General features: G+C 42.1%; 1 protein-coding gene and 1 non-coding gene across 3 annotated transcripts in view; one reads left to right on the top strand and one right to left on the bottom strand.

Moving 5' to 3' along the window:
* Positions 1 to 3,525: 3,525 nt before the first annotated feature.
* On the top strand, positions 3,526 to 3,631 carry LOC147336091 (U6 spliceosomal RNA). The gene has a single exon (XR_015128681.1). It is a non-coding gene; the product is annotated as a U6 spliceosomal RNA (small nuclear RNA).
* A 2,058-nt stretch (positions 3,632 to 5,689) lies between these two features.
* The window catches only part of tmem102 (transmembrane protein 102), a 28,632-nt gene continuing 11,881 nt past the window's right edge, over positions 5,690 to 22,440 (bottom strand). For both annotated transcript variants that reach the window (XM_086285154.1, XM_086285153.1), the window contains exons 3-6: positions 12,813 to 13,151; positions 11,859 to 12,052; positions 11,395 to 11,607; positions 5,690 to 10,537 (exon numbers count right to left, since the gene is read on the bottom strand). In XM_086285154.1, the coding sequence (XP_086141280.1) occupies positions 9,938 to 10,537; positions 11,395 to 11,607; positions 11,859 to 12,052; positions 12,813 to 13,151 (1,346 nt within the window). In that variant the 3' untranslated portion in view covers positions 5,690 to 9,937. The remainder of the gene's footprint in view (positions 10,538 to 11,394; positions 11,608 to 11,858; positions 12,053 to 12,812; positions 13,152 to 22,440) is intronic.

Below are 22,440 nucleotides of genomic sequence, written 5' to 3'. Positions count from 1 at the left end.
TCACCGAGCATGCTGCAAAAACATGACACAAAATTCAAAATTATTTGGGTCTGAAGTTGTTGTGTAATGTATATGCACACACCAAACATACAGTACATACATACAAAAACACATTGTGAAAACAATAAAGTTGACATCAGCGCTGGTCCTGATGTTTCTTGACAAGAAAAGGAAGAAACGGAAATTCTGGTTCATTTAAATGTCACAAGGAGGCAACAGCAGGAAGTTGAAGCTGTATCGCAGCTGCTTTTGTACATTTCAGGAGGTCAGCATGGCAGTTTGAGCTCTTGTCGGCAGAGTTGGCACCACATCTAAGGAGGCAAAGAAATCATTTCAGAGACCCATTCAAAGCAGTGGTCAGATTGGTCAAATCTGTTTATACAGGTCAGCAAAATCTAGCTTGTTTCTACAAAACAAAACTTGAAGTATTTGCATAGATTTTACGTGTTCGTAAAGCTTACGTCAAGATCTTAAATGGGTAAGGTCTCCAATATATCAAACTGGCAGTTCCTTTGACCGAATTACAGGAGGAGCCAGTTCACAATGAGAAAAACAGCGCTGCCAAAAAGCTAGCTGTTCTATCAGTGTAGAAATTAGCATAGCGCAAGCTAGCAAGCTAGATAAAAGTTTAGTCTTTTACATTTTGTTTCATAGAGGTACTCACCTCATACTAATGTCATGTGAGCATATGGTTTTTAAACAGCATACTACAAGAATATAGACCTGTCACAGCTGCTGTTTGTCGCTATTATATGTAGGTTCAAAGAAGGTGCGCATAATGCTACAGCATAGCTTATATGGCACTGTGACAGCTTTTGTTGTAGACATGGGTATGCCAAAATAAAACTAGAATTTCCCCAAAAATAGACAGCAAAAAGCTTATGGTAGAAAGTTCCAATCCAACTTTATTTATAAAGCACTTTAAAACAGCCAACACAGGACCAATGTGCTATACAGTAAATAAGTTAAGAACAACTGATAAAACAAAACAGCAAAAAAATTAAAAACTTAGGCTACGTCCACACGTACACGGGTATTTTTGAAAACGGAGATTTTCTGTTTTCGTTTTTTTTTTTTTTTTAAATCCCGTCCACGCGTAAACGCAAAAACAAAGGAAAACGCTGCTAGGAACATGCTAAAGCAACAGGTGGCGATATATTCCTAACCGTTTAGAAATGTTGGCCAATCAGAAGTCTAGAAACCTGGGCGGGAAAGAGTAAACAAAGATAGCACATAGAAGCAGAACTGAGTCCTATGTGTGGAGGGACAGAAACTGTGTTGTATATGTAAGCATGTAAACACTGCAGAGATTAAAGTTAACAATAACAGTATTTTGTCTAAGTCCGCCATTGTAGAAATCCATTTCACCGAAACAATAATGTGGCGCACAGTCTGACGTCAAAAAAGGCGCACACCTTTGACGCTGCGTTTTCTCCGTTTTTCTCGTCCACATGTAAATGCAAAAACTGAGTTTTGGAAAATCTCCACCGTGGCAGGAGTTTTTAAAAATCTCAGTTTTCAGTGACCGAAAACGCCGTTTACATGTGGACGAAAGGAGCAAACGCATAGAAAAAACTGCGTTTTCAAAAATACCCGGGTACGTGTGGACGTAGCCTTAACCCCAAGTATCCACACCATTTTTTATTGGAGCTAGAGGTGGGCCAATTGATCTAACCAATCCTAGTCCAGAGAAAGGCTATGCTAAAGAGTCGGCTAAAGGTCGGAATAAGAGATCCCAAATGAAACATGCTATACAGTTGCACATGGAGAATGCATTACCCCATAAAAGATTAACTACACATACGTTTAGAAAGGCGACAGTGTGCATTTCTCTTGAATTTTACATCTACCTTCACGTGCGCCACTCAATCATAGCAGAAAACTATCAGCTTAATGACGTGTGATTCACAATCAGCTATGACAGCGGCCATTATGAGGCCCGAAAGGAGCGGCTGAAACTGTACAGCACAAGGGCAAAAGGTTGGGGTAGGCACCCACGACGTGTGCGCGGCATGAAAACAAAGCAGAGCTCTCCCCCATTTGTCCTCCCTTTTCTTTCCCCCCCTGCAAACTCTTAATACACGTGATTCAATAATGGAGATTAATGCACGCTGGCACGGGGACAAGTTTCACAGAAACACGCACACAGGGCATGATGGTGAGAAAAAGGCAGACAGAATTTGAATATAAATCATCAGTGTGTGAAGTGATGTCCACTGTGGAACTGATTTAGTGACGTGTCACGTGGTTTCACACACAACTACAGGTGAGTAAGGACGCTTCGAGATCCAGCTCTTCTGTCAAATCCACGGATGGATGATAGCGGGTTATGGTGGGTTTTTGTTACATGAACACTTACATATTCACACCTTTTGCATTTAGGCAGGTAACTCGGATGAGAGGATGGGTAAAGGCCCAATGGCACAGTTACGACTGTGTGCATCAGGTGAACACATGTCCCCGTTCAGCCCCAGTTGCTCAGCTCGGTGGTAGTTACAGCCTGGCCTCATTCACAACTTCCAAACTGCAAACGCACCGAAACAGGCTGCCTGAGGCCCGAGGTTACACTGGCCTATTTACGAGAGAGAGGCACCGGTGAGGACATGTTAAACCCTACAGTGAAGGATGTGGACATGTGAATGTGAGGGGGGACCAGTGAACACAGTCACAATCAGGGAGTGTGACCACATACCCGCAGAAACATCTGACTTTTTTTCTGTTATTGAATTCAATAACACATGTCTGCAACCAAAAAACTGCATAGGATTTTTTGACTGCTCCTTATAGATTTATAATCACTGAAACCTGGAAAAATATTTTTTAAATTCCATCAAGTCAGGTTTTCATGCTTTTAGTTTACTTAAGCGTATAATTTCCCTTTTTAATCTGGTATCCTATACTAGAGTCAAAAAACCATATCTAGTAATAATTTCTTATATTAATGTAATATTTCTAAGAGTGAGAATCAAGAGAAATAAAGCGAAAGCGTGTTCGGAGGAGCATCAAAGAGAAGAAGAAAAGGTTTCACAGACAAAAAGTAGTAAATATATTGTGAAGGAATAGTTTTTTGTTTCTTTCTTTAATTATAAGAAAAATGATACATAGTTAATTGTAACAAAATATAGATTTTTTTCATCGCTGTTGTCCTTTTTTGCAAAAAAAGACTGTACATGATGGAGGAAAATTGAATTCAGCACCCTAAAAAACATGAAATTTAACAAAAATATCCCATGCGGCTGAAAAAAACTTTTTTTTTTCCAGACCTGTGTAATCGATCGCACTCGCAAGGAGTGGGAAATTTCAACCTTCATTTCACTACCTGGGAACGCATCCTCATTTAGATTTGACGGGGTGAATGAGAATTGTGAACAGCTGCGGTTTAAGGCCTTCAAGATCTCCACGTTTATAAAAATAATACTAATGTAAGCTCAAAAAAACACTCTTTTAGCCATCACTACACATGATGCAGTAATTCAACAACTTTTTGCATGATCATGTCCCACAACAGTATATACAGTAGTATATGTGTTACTTCGGTAGCACATATACTAAAATTGGAACAATACAGAGAAGATTAGCATGGCGCCTACGCGAGGATGACACGCAAATTTGTGAAGCGCTCCTCATTTTTAGCTTATGGCCATACGACCCTTAGCACGCCCGAGAATGGTATCTGGGCAGCATGGTTGCACGGTGGTTAGCACTGTTGCCTCACAGTAAGAAGGTTCTGCATTCAATTCTACCATCAGCCTGTGTGGAGTGTGCATGTTCGCCCTGTGTTTGTGTGGGTTCTACCTGGATCCTCCCAATGACATGCACTTATTGGGTTTAGGTTAATTAGAAACTCTAAATTGCCCGTGGGAGTGAATGTGAATGGTTGTCTGTGTATATGTGTTTGCTCTGCAACAGAGTGGCGAGCTGTCTAGGGTGTATCCTGCCTGTTGCCCTAAAACTGCTGGGACAGGTCCCGTGACCCTGAAAAAGATAAGCGGAAGCGAATGGATGGAGTCATAAGAGGTTATTGGTATATTTTAAAATATATATAGAGAATCATAGGATTAACCCTTCTCCTTTGGAAAAGACCCACTTGTAGTCTTTGCTGGTACAGAACTCTCCCAGCTCATTATTCTTAGAGGCTCATGTTGCTCTTGCAGACGATTTTGACCAGATTGCATAGTTAGTTGGAAACTCCAAAGGTTGCGATTATCAAACCTCTTGAATTAAAGCTGAAAGTCTGCACAGACTCACATCATGACTGTTTGGTTTAAAATCCACTGTGCTGGTCACTGGTCCCAGTGACTCGTGAGGTCAGAGCGTGACAGAGTCGCATCTGTAAATCAAACAATCCAGCGATTTCCTCGCTTCATAATCTGCTTAAAAGACATTAACAGATTGCTGCTATCAGCATGAGGTCTCGGGCATTAATGGAAAACGATATGATGTGTGTGTTTGTACCAAAAGCATCTGTGCCATCATCACATAACTAATGACAGGCTATGGATAACATTCTCAAATGTCACCTGGGGACAAAACCAAATTACTCATAATTATTTTTGTCAAATTACCCACCCGGGATCTGCACCCCAGGAAATAACCAACCACAGATGAAGACTTACACAAACCTCTGTTGAGAAAGTTCAAGAGAGATTACATGAAGAAACTTAAAGAAGTTAAAATAGTGCAAATGTGTTAACCGAGTATTTTACAATATAAATAATAGTCAGTGTGTCTGATCGCTTAACATTATGGAAAAGCACGAAAGCAAAAGAGAAAGTAAGTGAGAAAAAGAAAGGGAAAGCAACCGGGAAAGACAAGAAAGCAAAAGTAAGAGAGCAGGGAAATATTCAAGCTAGAAAATAGAGAAAGCTCCACATTAAGAACAAGCTGACATTAACAGACATGAAGGTGAACTATTCAATTTCATCAGCCTTGTGCTGTTCGGTGGTCTTTTGGTAAATGGAAGAAGTTTGTAGATTTAGATTAGTACTAGTTTTCTGAAGTAAACCTAGAATAAACCCAGTTCAAAGTTCGTTTAGGTTAATACTGCCATAACAATAATGATGAAGTAAAGCTGGTGTATGAAACTCCAAGCAGTAACTTTTTCTCTCCTCAAAGCGAGGCTGTATGTAATCTGCTCCATTTGTTTGGTTGTTAGCAGTGTTGTGTGCACAAGTTGAAGATATCACATAAAAAAAAATGTGTGGAGGGTTTATAATAAAGGGGTCCTAAAATATGTGTATTTATTTCTCTTCATTCATCTCTTACATGTTGTCAAACGTCTTTTACCAATAGATCAGCAAGAATCTGTGTTGCTTAGGCTTCGAGGTTGACCTCTGACCTTTCCACATCCAGAAAACAGAACTGACTTTGTTGCTGTGACTTGGATAAAGAACTTGACTGAGATGTGGCTGCAAGGTTAGCACCAGTTTTAATCTGACATTCATCACGAGAGCGTACCGACGCTGACAGAATCCAACATCAGCTTCTTATCAGAGCAGCAGTGGGGCGGGTCTGTAGCGGCCTGGCTGTAAACGCTGTCCTGTGGTGCCCTCTGTTGGATTAAACGCGTGTTGCAGCTGATGTTAAAGCCTGCCGTGCTCTGTTAGACTGCAGACTAGTCACAGGGAAACACAAGCACTGTTTTATCCTTATAAAAATGATGCACACATAATCAAAGAACAGCACGTGGTAGCATTTTAAAAGTAATGTTTTATTTCATGCTAAAGCTTTAAGATCAATCAATATAAACCCCGAGAACATAAACGGTAATAAATAAAGCAAATCAGTCAGCATAGAGAGAAATGAAAACTTGCCTTTTCTTTTTAAAGAGAGAAAGAAAAAAATAGAGAAAGAACTCAAGTAATAAGAGATATGAAATTCAATTTCTCAAACTGTGGACTGACTCGCTGCAGATGCTTATCTCAGTGCCTGAGCATAGAGCACACTACATCTGCTTAGATAACAGTGAAGGGTGACTGATCTCAAGTAGGGAACAAATTAGAAAGATATGGAAGATACATTCAAAAGTTTTAATAACCAAAAGTTTTTCTTTTAATTAAGAGAATAGCAAAGAGAAGACAGTGATGTGTTCAGGTGTTTCATTCCTGGAGAGCAGATAGTGACTCAATCCCTCGTTTTTTACATCGACAATAAATCTACACACAGGCCGTTTGATTCGGGGGTGTTGTTTGCATATCTATGAATCAATACTAATACCCCAAAGATTTTATGTGTACAATTCAACAATTCAGGTAAAAACATTGATTGTTTCCAGTGTCTAGTAATCTCTAACTAGGCCTGTTAAGGTGTGACACGTTTTAAACTTCCAACACTCTCAGTTGGACGTCGAACGTACCGTTAACACATCTCTACGCTCCAATAAATAAACGCTGTGATCAAATCTTGTCTGGGCAGCCATAATCCGGCCCATCTTGGAGAAAGTGCTGAAAACACCCAGTCCACCTTAACAGCTGAATACACACCATGCTGAGACATTCTGTACAGCCTCGACAACACACTTTGGTTTTCCTCAGGCTCACACACACACACGCACACACACCTATTATTTACTTTTAAAAATCATTCAGTAGTAAGTACACAATAGCTGACAGTGTAACACAGGACACCTGAAACATTCTAACCAGTAGTTTAAAATCAACCACCACCCTGATTTTTAAGGAGACTTGTACCCACTCGTGTGCTTGTTGTGTTTTGTACCCAACACTGAAAGCAGCATTGCAGTGTCGGGTCAACTAATTGAATCAAAATTTAGCCATGCAGTCTCAAATTCACTTAAGCAAAACAAACTCTCTCTAAATCCATGTAAGTGGAAGTGATCTGGATTTGCTTCTCGCTTCTGCTGCAGCGGCTTGTAATCAAATCAGCGAAGTGGCGCTGCAGGAGAGCGTCTGCTAACAGAGTAAACAGTGTGCTGGAGTGATACCAAGTATAAAGAGCTTTGTGTGTGTGTTTGGACCAGCAAGTTGCCAGAAGAAGTGGGATGAAGTTAAAAGGCCAACTTCAAATCACCTGCACCCACGGAGGGGGGAAATTACAGAGTCACCATTTGGGTGTCTGTCTGCACCCTGCTGTAAGGTTCGTCTCTCAGTGAACACACACGTCGGCGCATATACAAGCACATGAAGCTCATTAAAAAAAAGACTAGTCAAGCGGAGGAGACGCGACAATTACCAGAAGCAGTCAAGTCAAAAATAGCCTCCAAAAAAGACACTAAACTGTGTGTTTCCCCTACAGTACGTGAATGGATGTGCTTACACAATGTTTAAAACGAAGAGATGTACTGGAGTATGTAGACTTAGTGGTGGCTGTAGTACACAATAGCGCCAAAAAAGAATTATCTATTTCTGCGTCCAAATTCTCCTTCGGTTCCCAAAAGTAAACAGCTTTTAGGCAGCTTTGAGGGTTAAAACGGCCCAAATTCATTCAACTCCAATTAACTGTGTACAATCATGTGTAGCATCCAGGCGGTCATTAAAAAGATGACGTCCAAAGTTTAGTGAAGTTAGCTAGCTAGCTAGCTACTTGATGAAGTGTTCATAAAGTATACAAAAGCTATAACTTTAAACAAAAAGGAGTGTTAGTGAAGTCAGGCTGGCTGACTACAGAAGTGTTGTTATGCGAATATCAACACAGCAGCAAAGGCAATGAATTAGATATGCTTTGGGGTGAGTACTTTTTATCCATAAAGTACAGAGGGGTACTTTATGGAGAAGTACAGCAGCGAGACGAGTGCCGTCATGCACAAAACTGACTAAATGGACCTGGAAACAGGGTCCATATGTCATCACACAACAAGCAGAGTATAGTTGCTGCTTTATAGTTACCTTTTGTATTCTCAGTTTTCCTAATCCCCTTTTAAAGTGCCTACCATAGCACTCAAAAGTCAAAACTGAAAAGCTTAAAGTTTTATGGATTTATCTAGAACTTACAGTGATAACTTAGCAGTACCAGCAATTTCTTAAATTCTTGAACTGCTTGAATTTTAGTTTATTCTCACACCAGCAAGTGAAATGGCAAAGCTGAGCCACATCTTTGACAATAGCTTAGCTGACTGACAGTCTCCCTCTCATTCTTTTTACATTATTTTACTCTTTTTGACTTGAGAAAGGTAATGCTACAGATGCTAGCTGTGTGCCAGCTGTCTTAAATTAACAAAGTTAACAGATGCTTTTAGTTTTTAAGAAAAAAAAGCTTCCTTTTTTATAATCAAACAGTAGTTCATAATGTACATACTGGTTTCAGTACCATAGTGAAGTAACTGTTGTGGCTCTGGAAGAGGCAGTGTACTACTGTAGCCAGCACGCTAACAGCTAAAAGCAAGCACCCAAGGCATGCTAGCACTAGTCAGTTACAATAGCTCACCCAGGTTCTTTCTCCTTTCTTCTCACTGTGTTGTTTTTCTTTGTGGGATATCATTTGATGCGCTTCAGTTCTACTAAAGCGGAGGGAAAAATGGCTTCTAACAACTTGCTAACAGTCAGTCAGTAAGCAAGAAATCGAGCGCTAATGAGATAAAACGTCTGGCACACTTTAGCTATTGACTCCTTTCTCATTATCGTTTGCATGAACAGTTTTCACTGTGACAGAGGAATAAAATTAGAGGTGCAAAACAACTAAAGAGCTGCATAGCTCCCCTAAATCAACTTGAAACATTATCATTGCACTAATATGACTTATAGGAGTTTCATGGTAATATCACTGCATGAAAACTGACAGTCGTCAGCTTTACTTTTATATTGGTATTGGAAAAAATTAAATTGCCTTTCTTTGCCGATTACCTACCAGAACTTAAATGTTTTTCATTCATTTATTACATTTATTTTAAAGGCCCTGCTCCCTTTTCCCTACTCCTAGTTTCTTCTAATTATATATAGCTTTATGAGTTTTAAATCATAAACATTTTAGACTCAAACTTATAATTTCATATTTTGAAACCATTACTTTCTCAAACTGTCACTGTGCTCCGATAATCTTGTTCTGCTGCAAGTTTTGCACTTTGTATTTGATCCACTTTTTACACACATTTTAACTATAATTTTAGGGTCACTTTTACCATTTTACATGCCGGTGTGAGACTTTCAAAGGATAAAAGGCAAACAAACATTCTGACCGTGTGGAGTACGATGTCGACACATGTTAAAACGTGTTTGTTCTGCTCAAACGTAGCTCTTTGGTACATTCCATCACCCCATGAAATGTATTTGACATGAAACATTATAATCATAGACCTACAAAAACAGGGTTGTGCATACCTGAGAAAGATTTTTTTTAAAGTGAGGAGGAAAAAAAAGTCATAAATTGAGGCATGAGGGTCAAAAAAAAAAGGGCTAAAATATAGCTTAAAGAGAAAAGAGACTATAAAGACTCGGCAGTTCTCCTTACAACATTACATTCAGTTACATCAGTCACACCTTGTTTTTCCTTTCTGATTCAGCTATCGCCCACTCTGATCTGGAATAAAAAAGGGAGAAATGCACCAAACATGGAGCTTTTCTCCCGCTGACTTCAGAAGTGTAAGTAATGGATGAAAACTCTTGGGCGAACATGTACACGCACACACACACACACACACTTTGTGTTCATCTCCACTGGACTTATTTTTCGTGACTAAAGCCCGGCCCTTGTCTTCAGCACCAGCTGATAAGTCTTGTTAAGGCCAGCTCGTTAGGAGAGGGCCATCTCCGTGGCAACAGCTTGGTGACATCATGTCCATTATGCAACGTCGTGTAAACTGGACGTTTTTTGTTTCGTTTTTTTCAGTAGTGAGAAATGAGTGTTTTTGGTTTAAAGAGTCAGTCGAGCAGCACGGCTTCATCGCCGTAGGATGGTCAAACAGGAGCGTGTGCACAGCGTTCTTCAGTGTGTTTGTTAGCTAAACACACTTAATTCCATACGTCTTCCCTGCAGCGTGTCTGCGTCAGTAGAACTTGTCATCGATGCGGAAGTGTGGCCTGGTGACATCATCGGGGTTGAGGAAGACGGATATGGATTTCCCAGGGTTCTCTGTGACCAGCTGCTGGAGCCGCTGCGCCAGCTTGTCCTCTGAAGGTGAGATGATGCCGTTGGCCGAGTGATGCCCGGGGGAGTTGTGGCCGTTAGTGCTTGCTGTCAGCTCCTTCTTCAGCTGGCCCGCCTGCTGGGCTTGGTCCAGAGCCGCCCGCAGGTGCTCGCTGGGATCCGAGCGCACGTGGGCCAATTTCCTGGCGACAAGGAGTGCCTGGCCGTCTGTCAGATGCTCCAACATGTTGCATTGGGGCAGGAAGTAATTTGGACAGTTTTTACCCAGGATGCAATGAGCCAGATCATCCAGGAGTCCCAGGAGGAGGCGGCCGGGTGTGTCGGTGTCCGGGCAGGACAGGTAGGCAGCAGGAAGCCGGTCACAGGCCCAGAAGAGAAGGGTGCGCAGGTGGTAGAGGCTGAGGCCTGTTCGTGGACGGGCCAGGATACGAGATAGGACGGCCTTGGCTGCTTGGAACGCCTGGGCCATGGGGAAGGGGATGCACTTCTTCAGCTGAACCTGTAACAGAAGAAACAAAAGCCAATGAGTGACCAGTTAGTAGGAAAGAGTGCAGGGAGCTGCTGTTGATTTTTACTTAGATTCCTCATTTATGTGCACTTGTTTCTCTCTAATTTATCGCCTCTACAGTCTAGTTTGGTCGTGCTAGCTTCTTTCAATAGTTTCTTTCTGGTACCAGATGTCCACATATGGCTGTGTGTGTTTTAGAGACGTGGTGAGAGATGGAGTAGAGCACACAGAGAACTAGCAGAAGGCAATACAGCCTTACTCGAGTTGATCTCAACGCGTCAGCTGGCAACAAAAGTTTCCCACAGAGTGTTTACTTCTCTGAAGCCACAGAGAGAGACGCTGACCTGTCCACACCGCAATAGAGCGACTTACATAGACAGACTTGCAGTGACTCTTTCTGTCAGATATTGTCACAGGCTGCTTTATGATTACATATAATGTAATATGCTGACTCTAAAAAGAGTCAGCATATTTTCACTTCTGAAACTTACTTTGAGGCATCAATTTTCTGTCTCCAAAACAAGTCAGGGTTAAGTAACACATCATCTTTGCCTCGCCTGTCGTCATGTGTGGAAGAGCTGCCTTAAAATCACCAGCACTGAATCAGCGAGCAGAAAGGATGCAAAATAATTCTCATTCTTCAAAAGTAAAAATACCTCTAAGTGCTAAAAATGCTACATTTTCTTTATCCTTGTGTTACACACAAAGATTATGAAGAGTATTATCAATAAGAGTATCAATAAAATGATACCCAATTTTGCAAATAAGAGTGAAATAAAAAGGGAGCATAAATGAAAAAGAACATTGGAAACAAAGAAAATTGTTACTACGGTAACAATCTCCCTCACCTCGCTGCGTGAGAACGCCAGTCTCCACTCCCTGTCGGGCCGACCACCCAGCGGGGAGCAGCAGGGCAGCAGATAGAAGCCAGATATGGCCTCCTCCTCTGTGATTTTACCATCCCAGAAGTGGTTGGCAGTCAGCCAGCCTTGGGCCACAGCGGGCCAGCCTCGAAACGACACCACCGGCAGAAGGTCGTACAGCACCCGGCTCGAGCCTGCCTGCAGGAAGGAGAGTGTGGAGGAATATTAAATGTCACACACTCGGTGCTGAATTACAAACAGGGCGCGAAAAAAAATGATTTTAACATTTGACTACAATCCTCTGCAATAATGATTTCACTCCACATAAACGTCCCATGAATAGGAGCAATTTTCTCACAGCTGCAAAGTTAAACAGCCCTGATGTTCTTTATCGACTGAGGCGTAAAGAGGGCTTCAGTTTATCACCGAAAGAAGAGCCGAAGCTGTACCTGCAGGATAATAGTAGTGAGGGGTCCGTTTCTCTCCAGGCGGTCTGGGGTGGGGATGCCTCTTTGGGGGCTGCGCCTCAGCTCCTCTACAGCCTCGCTCACGACCCCCCAGAACCAGTCCGTCACCAGGGCGGGAGAGAAGTAGCATCCATCCAGAGACTGAGGGGAGCCCAGGGAGGGGATGGAGCCTTTACCTGAGCGGGGAAGGGATGGAGTGAGGCAGGATGAGTCACTGCTTCTATACATTTATCTCACAGCGTGCAGTCACAGAGCCCGAAGATCTCACATTCATCATTTCAGGTGCTTAGCCAGAACCCCACAAGACCTGGAAGACCGTTGTTATCGTTTTCTGTACTTCTTGTTCACTTTACTCGAGACGCTGCAGCCTGCTACAGTAATCTTGTGGGGCTGTTTATACACACTAAAAAAGTAGGACACTCAATACATCACATATTTACGGCGCCAAAGTTTCAGGGTCCCGACGGAAGCCAATTTCAGACAAATACTCCGGGCACGCTAATGGCCCGTTCCCACTGAACGCGTCATTTGTCACATAAAAATCGCGGGCAAATTAAAAACTACTGCAGCCGCTGAAACTGCTCCCGCAGGACGTGCATAAGTCGCAACATCATTGGGAGCAGGCCTCAAGGCTGTAAACTTCATTAAATAGATTTAATTGATCTTCCACTGTTTACGTGTTTCCCCTTTATTTCCTCTGTGCTATACAGTGTAAACTGTGACCTAAAGGATGAGAGAGGCTGAGACGTGAGTAAAAAAGGTGTTACACTCGTAAACGTCGCTCAGTTTATTTAAAATTGTATCACTACACCGTGCATCAAGTTATGGGAGACACGACTTCGATTCAGTCAGCTCACACACAGTCCTCCTCTCCGTCTAGGAAATTCTCCATCCCAGTTTCATCTCTGATTATCCTTTTTTTTTTTTGCAACTCACCCATTTCCTCCTCCTCCTCCTCCTCTTCCTCAGTGGGATGCCCATTCTCCTCCTGGCAGCAGATGCTCCAGCGGGACAGGATGCTGGAGTCACAGAGGCGAAGGCTGAGCCACGAGTGGCAGGGCGGGGAGTGTCTCATGTCCAGAGTGACTGGCTGGTTGCGGTCGTGAAGCTTAAGGGCGGGCACCAACAGGGTGAAGTCCAGGTCAAAGTCGGCCCCTTTGGCATAGTCCCCAAGATCCTCGGGGTTGAGGTCCAAGACGCCCTCACGGGCCCCGCCAGAGAGCAGCAGGTACTCGTTGGCCACCGGGAGGCGCTGGTCCACTTTCTGAACTAAGCCTAGAATTATTGAGCAAGAGGAAGAGAAGCTAATTAAATAGGTCCTGCTCTTCTTTTCCTTGTTCTCTGTCAGATTTCATTACACTTGTAGATGCTCACAGATGTGTGAGTTTGTCAAAGAGTCCTGCATGAGCACTGCACTAGACCCTAATGAACAATTCAGTTCTTACATGTAGGACTGAAAAATCTCAATCCCAGCCCCACATATGCTACACAAACATGACGAATAAACAGACACAAACAAAGATCCTTTTACACATCTCCAGGTAACGAGCTAAAGAAAAAAGGATAAATGTTTTATAGTTTTGTTAGCTAAGTGCATATATAAGATGAAGGTGGGGTGATAAATATCAGTAATCAGATGATCATCTCATTATATCCTCATTGTATTTTAGTCCTGGCTGCATCAGGAGTGATAAAAAGAATTCCTCACTGTTATTTGGACAGTTTATACGAGAGAAACTCGAGCCCTCAAATCCCTTTATGGCTACTTAGCTGTGCTGTATATGTTACAGGCTCCAGGCCCCTGGGAGCTGCAGTGCTGGAGTCAACTAAATTATGTTTTGCCAGCTGTAAAGTGCAACTGAGAAAGCCTTGATCATACAGCCAAAACTGCACTGGTGTGAAGCTCCCTGCTAGCTACTATAGGTCAAAGGTAAAGCACAAATATTTCAAAAACACTTTGCAGGGAAGAGATTGTTAGAGGTTGAACCTGAGAGTGTTTATCCCCACAGGGCAGTAAAGCAGCTGGAGATAGCTGCAACGGGGGCATCAGACCAAGCCAGCAGGCCATGGGTGGGGGCGCAAAGCTCCTAATGTGATCCTCTCATCCTGTTACATGGGTACAAAACCTCAGTGGTATGTGATGTTTTCACGTAGAGCCATGTGTGCGCATGTGCGTGTACCTGTGTGCAAGGCAAATATCTAGATTACTCTACGCATTATCACAGGTATATGACCGGTGCTGGTACAAGCAGAGACCCAAAGACACAGGACAGATGTCATATCAGAAAAGTTGGACAGCTGCAGTTACAATATTAGCCAGTGACAGTCTGCTAAGTTTACCAGCTTTCCCTCTGAAAACTACAATATTATTGGACAATTATAGAATATAATTTATACACAAAGAGAAATTGTGCTTAATCCATAAAGTATTTCAAACTGATAAAGCAAAAACATCGACTCATTTTCCAATCAGCTTCATCCACAGACAGACAGAACAGGAGTCTAATGTGAGAATAGAATCAGCAACACTTTAACAACAATAGTGAAAGTAACTTAACAATGTAACTTTTGTACCATCTACACAATATTGTCACATAATAAAACTCCCCCAAAACAATTAAATGAAACTCCCACACACTGTCGCTAATACATTTATTAAAAAATTACAACACTTCTGTCCTTTTTACCTTCATCAGGTACCTGATTAGAATATAATGGCCTAAATTTATTACCAGGAAGCAAGACAGTTTGTGGGAGTTTCACTTAATTGCCTTTTGGGGAATTTTTCTTCCAACGCACCTACAACATATTCTGAAATTTAAAAATATTTTCTATTGTGGATCTTGTATACTTAGCTTTTTGAGCAGCTACTTAAAACCTGGCTTTTCGACCACGTAACCGCACCAGGAATTTCCATCTACAGTTTGATCTTCCCATCATAACGAGTGAGTACTCCAGCGACGCTTGGTGGAGTAATTTGTTTACACACATCATGATCTGCTATTATATATGATGCATTTCTGCCTAAGTGTGTTATTTCCACCCTAAGCAGAAACAGTTTTCCTGCATATTTTATGAAGTGCAGCGCTTTGGTAGAGGTTGTTGAAATAGTGCCCTTTTTACCAAATTATTGGAGACTGCCACGCAGCTCTCAGTTTAAGACATGCCTGGGCTCGTCTAGTTGTTGTGTGGACAAGTGAATGCAAATGCATACATAAAAATGTATTATTATCACAGGCGCCATGATATGGTGGAGCCCTAGAGATAAGCCTACGGTGCCCCCGAGAGGTCAAATGGACTGGAAAAAAAAACAGCAGCAATGAGAAAAAAAGCACAAAAAAAGCACATTAGAAGTTGAATAAAAGACTACAAAAATACTTACTACATTATCGTGTCCCCAGAAACACTTCCATTGTTTTAGCTTTTTTTGTGATTGTGTTTTACGCGACCTCCGTTGTGGTTTTTGCTTTAAAAAAAAAACCAAAACTATCTGTTTGACGTCTCACGGCCACCGTATCAGCCAAACGATGAAGCTAATAATTCGCTAACACAAAGTGGTATAAAGAAAGCCTTTCTTAGGTCTTCCAGTGATGTAACCTGTTAAATTTAATGTGGTTTATCTGGCTGGTTTCCTAGTAAAAATTAAAGAATCGTGTCATATAAATAATAAATATAGAAACAGCAGGAACAGCTGATGAGAACCAATGCAGCAGCAGCATCACCACCACATGCTGTGTGCTACTTTACATGAAAAAGGCCAAAGAGTTAGATTAACTATAAAGTATTAACAAAACTGGCTGGAAACTGGAGGAAAAATGAACATGGGACTAGCGTGTGAGTCAAAGTCAAAACTGCTGATGAGGATCTCTCTGGTGATTTGCTTTGAGAAGTAGGAGGAGGAAAAAAGAAAGCACCACAGGGTGAGCTGTCGATGAGAAGAAGGAAAGCAGGAAGTACGTGACAGCTCGTCTTTAGATCTTCACATTTCTCAGCAGAATCGGCCCATCTAACTCTACGAGCTCCATTCGTTCTCCGACTAGACAAGTGCCGCTCACTCCTAAGACAGATGCTCCTGTTGGACTTTATGTAAAACACTCAAAGTCCTCTGCATCTCCAGCCGCCCTCAGCCTTCCTAAAGGTGATAGTGTTACTAGTTTTAAACAGGTAATTCAGTAATCTAGTCTGTTTATCAGCCATCTTGACAGAGGAGTTTTCCAGCACTTAACCTGTAACAGTGGATTTTCAGCAAACATCCTGCTAACAGAAACCTCATATTGTTGTAGCCAACTGATGATACCATACGGAGGTCAAGCATTGGTCCATGGTGCTCGCTACAGTGCAAAACACATCATCAACTGACATGCACCGATCAGGCGTAACATTAGTGAGAACTCTGAAACTTTGGGTCCTGCCATCCGTGTGGATGCTACTTTGACACACATCACGTACGTACATGGTTGAAGACCATGTAACCTTTTCATGGCAACGGTATTCAATGATGGCTGTGACCTCTTTTAATATGATAATGTGCTCTACCATAAAGCAAAAACGGTTTAAGAGTGCTTTAAGAAGCACAACAATTATTTTGAGGTGTTGATTTGGCCTCCAAATTCCCCAGATCTCAATCCAATTGAGCATGTGTGGGATGAGCTGGAAAAACCTGTCTGATCCAAAGAGGTCCCACCTCAAGACTTAGACAGGACTTAAAGGATCTGTTGCTAACATCTTGGTGTCAGGTAGGACAGCAAACCTTCAGGGGTCTAGTGGAGCCCATGCCTTAACGTAGGGGTGGGGGAACGTCCTCAAGGGTCGGTGTCCTGCAGGTTTTACATGTGTCCTTGATCCAATAGGGCTAATTTAAACGGCTAAATTACCTCCTCAACATGTCTTGAAGTTCTCCAGAGGTCTGAGGCCTAATCACTCGATTCAGGTGTGTTGACCCAGGGTGATCTCTGAAACCTGCAGGGCATTGGCCCTTGAGTCCTGGAGTTCCCCCACCCTTGCCTTAACGGGTCGGGGATGTTTTGGCATCAAAAGAGGGGCTGACACAATATTAGCCAGGCAGTTATAACAGTGGGCACAGTGTGACCAACTGATTATCAGAACTTCAAACCTGAAAAGACAGAAAGAGACAGGGGGAAAGGGTAGAAATGGTAAATGGGCAGATCAAAGTGAAGAAGAAATAGAAAAGACAGTGTCAGAGACGCCAGCCAAAGGGCAAAAAGTTTGAAGCTCCAGCTCCTCTGATTTGTTTGGTTTTATCTGCCACTGATAAAATGGGTCAAATAGGCAAGGAGGAGGAAAAGAGTGATGAAAAAAAAAAGAATAAAAAGCATCTTATCTCTCCAGCTTCGCTTAGAGACCAGAGCACAGAGGAGAAACTGCATCAATTAGTGAGGACTCTTCAGTCTCCACGCTGGATGTGGGGAGTTTGAGGTTGTTCCAAAGAACACAGTCGACTTTTTAATACCAAACTCTCAAATCGACAGTCGCACGCTGCTTCGCTGGGCATCTGCCAGTAAACATGCGGGCACACGTGACTCGCACAACACACTGTGATGTGTGAGTCTATAGGCGAGCACACACGGTTGAGAACAGAACTGAAATGGAGACAGTCTCGGCTGGTTTCACAGCGTCGGATTAACCCTAATCCTGTAAGAAATGTCTTTGAATGCAGATTTCTATTAAAGGAAAATTTTTCCGTTAAGAGCTATTTCTACTCTAGACTCAATTCTAGGTCTGTGAAATGACTATTTGATAGCAGTTAGCTTCCACACATGTCCAACCTGTCTGACTGATGTTATTAGCATGTAACTGTCAACTTGCCCCCATCTAACTGAGCACTGATTGCAGACTGGCTCCCTCTTATGGTCATCTCATGCACCAAAGCCCCTTTTGAAGTGTGCTGTGAGTGGTTGCAGACAGGTCCCCATCTTAGAAGCAACCACTTCAACCTCAGTCTCCAACCACTGTTTTCCCCAGTGTTTCCATTAGCACACTTTTAGAGGGTTTTACATTTGACCAGTGTTACTACATACAATTATAGTATTTGCTTTTGTGAGCACTAAAGTTACATTTAAAAGAATACTTCAAAATAAGCCCAAAGGAGTGTCTGGAGGCATTTCAGGATGGCTGCCAAGTGGCAGCTTCTAGACAAGGGGTGGGGAACTCCAGGCCTCAAGGGCCGGTGTCCTGCATGTTTTAGATGCGTCCTTGATCCAACACAGCTGATTTATATGGCTAAATTACCTCCTCGACATGTCTTGAAGTTCTCCAGAGGCCTGGTAATTAACTAATCACCCAGGGTGATCTCTAAAACCTGCAGGACACCGGCCCTTGAGGCCTAGAGTTCCCCGCCCCTGTTCTAGAGGGACGTGGGCCCAAACGAAACTGAATGAAAGAAAATAAAACTAGCGTGAAAAAGCAGAGGTCCACTTTTGATCATGATAAAAGAGGCTTAGGTGAAACATGATTTAAACTTGGAGATTCAAATGCATTTACATACAGATGTGCTTACTTTAACAATACATTCAGCAGGGCAGGGTACCACTTTCAATCAGGTTCCTGCCTAAAAAGTAGAATAAATATCACGACTATTTCATTTTATTCTTTTTTAAACACACAAACTAATTTACTAGGATTTCAAAATCAATAGCCATTTATTTATACTACGACTCCATTCTGTCATTGTCATCTGTCTTTGTCAACAACTGAACACATCAGCACGTAATACGAGTGCAAATTGATCGAATTGCATCAGTGCACTGTGGACTTACATGCTAAACAGACCAATTAAAATATGAGATATCTTGATTTGAAATGAAGCAAAGTTCAAGCCAAAGTTTTCAAAGTGTACAGCGTTAGAGAGTGAAGACACATTCAGACACGTCTTTAAGAGAAATACTCTTCTCTGCATTACACAATGGTGCATTCAGGTGTCAGAACAAAGCTACAGTACAAAGGGACGCTGCTGAGAGAGCCTCCCTGAAGCAGAGCGCAGGCAACATGGGAACGACATCCTCTCTCATAGCAGAGCGCAAATACTCTGCCACACACCTCTGCAGATTCATACACCCACCCATAGCTCTGCAAATCTCTCTGGAAAATGTGATTCCTCTAAATAAACCGAGGATTCCTACATGAACCTGACTGCACTAACAACTGAGATGTAGGTAATGCTAATAATACCATCCTCACACATTTATTTTTAACGCTTATTTATCTGCAAGAACATTTCATTTGTGACATTCCTCATTTAAGGACTTCCTGTTTCCAGCACTATTGTACACGTGGATACAGCCCTAAGGAACGCTGACACTTAAACCATTACTGATTGCTAGTACGTTAAACCATGACATAAACATGTAATTACACCATTAGCTTTTTTAATCACTGTATTCACATCAAACCAGCCAATTTCAACTGTGAATGCTTCTGGGAGATTAACTAATGAGGTACATCCAAGTTCTTATTTCAGGCCATCTTTGTGCAGTAGTGGGAGGGGATGTCATTTGTCTCAGAAAGTGATGTTTTTTTTCTGAGAATCCACCTCTGCGTGACCTCTCTGTTATTCCAGACAATAAAATTCTAATACTGCTGCAGAGCGCGCCATGAAAATCATTTTAAAAGCAGCCACATCCCGCAAGGAGCAATTCAGTCCGTTACAAATGACTCCTGACTAATATAGTCTCAACCTGGATGTTATCTGTGCTTTTCAACTGCTGCTTCTCGCAGCCTCACCTCGCACGCTAATAGCCGGATTAATCCGAGACAACCCCGCCGCTGAAAGGTGAGCCATTCTGACGCCGCGCTGTTTATGAATTCATATCGAGTCAGGAGATTAGCTCCAAAATAGGGCTTTCAGAAGGAGAGGAATTGAGAAGTTCCAATTTAATCTGATTGGAGGGGATGTCTCACATCACTGAGCCAGGTGTTTAGTGTGTGTGTGTGTGTGTGTGTGTGTGTGTGTGTGTGTGTGTGTGTGTGTGTGTGTGTGTGTGTGTGTGTGTGTGAGAGAGAGAGAGAGAGAGACATAAAATGTGATTAATAGGAGCAAGAAACAGGGCTGAGAGTGACGGCAGACATGGTGTGTCTGAAACCACCTGCAGAGAGAGGGGATGCAAGAAGCTGTCAGTGTGTTCCAGCTCCACATTGCTGCTTTGATGCCAGTTACTTTGTGATATGATGTCCCACTAAATGACAGGCAATTATCGCCGAGGGGGAAAAAGCCAGGCTGCAGTTTTACTTTTACATTTTAGAGAAGCAGTGAGGCTCATTTGTTTGAGAAGCCACATAAAGATGATGTATTTCAATAAAACGGGCCAAAAGAGGTGGCTCAAATTCTCCTCGGTCATCAATTCAGTGTCACAAAGGAGCCCTGTGTAACATCCAGAGAGCCATTGTTACTAATTAATGATACCCACGGCAGTTAAGCGAACTGTAATCAGCATTCAGCACCTCACAGATCAGGGCTGAGCTCTATGCAGAAGACAGTGCGCTATCATGTATCAGATATAGGGTTCTAGCTAAATTACAGCTAACTGGCTAACTGCCCGCATGTTGATTATTGCTGTTTTAGACAAGTCAGTCGTTACACGAGTGACTGTTAAATAAAAAATGAATTTGTTAGCAGCAACTACCATTGAGATAATGTTACCTACTTGTACGTTAGGTACCCTGAACAAGTCTGGCAGTGGTTAGTTTATAAAATGAGCCAATAAAATAACTAAAATAATCAGCTAAGTTACCAAATCAGTTCTGAGAGTCTGGATGAATTTGCCAATCCATGTGTGTTAGCCACAGACAGCTTAAACAATGGAATGGAGAATATTATAACCCATAACAGGTGTAAACTTCCATGCTATGATTTTTGTTGTGGGGCATTATTTAACATTGTATGCCAGCAGGTGGAAGTGTGCCGCTTTACGCAACCTTTTTGTAGCTTCTTCACTGCGCCGAGTATAGCTGCACTGAACATGAAGCCAGCTACAACCTCTCTCCTGTTTACACGGCAGCTTTTATAATATTAACAGCATTGGGAGGTAGGTTAGCATTAGCTAAGTCTTGTAGTTTTTCTCCATGATTTGGTTTCTTTGAACAGAGAAAAATCCAAATGAACACCAAGTGAACCAAAATGCATCACTACAAACCACAGACGTGCCTGAGGTGGGAGCAATAAATGTAAATATAGGAAGAAAGTCCTTGGAGAACATGCAGACTTTGCATTCATTTCTCAGCTAGCTGCTAGCCTGTACAGACATTTACACATCTATAGTGTCTTGTCAGATTCTAATACAGTGGTCCCTTGCCATAAGGGCGTTCACCTTGCGCAGCTTCGCTGTTTTGCAGACTTTTTTTGCGCAATTTTGCATGCTTTTGGTTGGCTGTAGACCATTGTCAATCAATCTCCTCCGTCCCGTCTCCTGTACAGTACAGATTGCATTCAGCTTGTCAATTTACATAAATCTTTGATCACTAGCAGTCTGACTCTGAAGTGCTGTACTGTATGTTTGTAATTTTTTGTCTCCAACAAACACAACAATGTCGACGAAATGTTTTGCACCGTCAAAGGCACCTGCAGTAGCACCCAAAAGGCAGAGGAAGATGCTAACCATCACACAAAAAGTTGGACTTCTGGACATGCTAAAGGAAGGTAGAAGTTACCGTATTTTTCGGATTATAAGGTGCATTAAGCAAAAAAAAAAAAAACAGTCAGATAAGTCAAACTTTACTCAACTCATCTCTTCTTGCTTCCTCTACTTCCGTACCCTTGATTCATTAATGTTGAATTCTCTGGCAGCTGCTCTATTCCCATGTTCTGGACCTAAAACACGGTTTGATCTTTGGTTTTATTCTATACTGGACTTATTTTTCTATGAACGTTCGAACTTGTGTGAGTGTTTAAAAAAGAGAGAAAAGTGTGAAAATATTGATGTCTGTCTGAGAAAAGTGTATAACGTGTGTAGTGAGGGGTTTTATAGCCTTAAAACACTTATAACTGTAAAAAATAAAGCTGGCTACTTCGTGGATTTCACCAATCGCGGGTTATTTTTAGAACTCCCGCGATAAACGAGGGACGACGGTAATACGTGTACGTGGCTCCGGGACGCTCCTTAGCTCAAACTTCCAACGTACACCTGGTATGGATTGAGGTCGGATTACGTTCACAAATTGCACAATTTACATCACAATGTGCTCAGGTGCTGGATATAAACAGTGCACACAGAGCATGTTTACCTATGCTAATAATAATAATAATAATAATAACCCAATCCAACTACATTTGCATCCTATATTCAGAAATGTAAGCAGTCAGGGAGCAAAAGAGCTCCATAAACTGACACATCCAATAACTGCACACCTCAGCATCAGTGACAAACTCTAGAGCCTATTAACACGTAAAACAAACCCAGCACAAGCTCCACTGCCTCCTTGGATTATATTCAACATCAGTCCCACAATAATATATTCAGGTCTTTTTCCCCCCAGGTCTCCTTCGGTCCTCGCTCGGGTTTTGAGCAGTTACACATGAACGAGTTCAGTGTATCAGTTAATGTCACACTTG

Source organism: Aulonocara sp. 'chitande type north' Nkhata Bay, linkage group LG3 (assembly GCF_057382095.1).
Source record: "Aulonocara sp. 'chitande type north' Nkhata Bay isolate Kocher_YH1m ecotype deep benthic linkage group LG3, A_spYH_male_GT1.1, whole genome shotgun sequence".
NCBI classification, from domain to species: Eukaryota; Metazoa; Chordata; class Actinopteri; order Cichliformes; family Cichlidae; genus Aulonocara; species Aulonocara sp. 'chitande type north' Nkhata Bay.
This window is presented reverse-complemented; position numbering and strand designations above follow the sequence as displayed.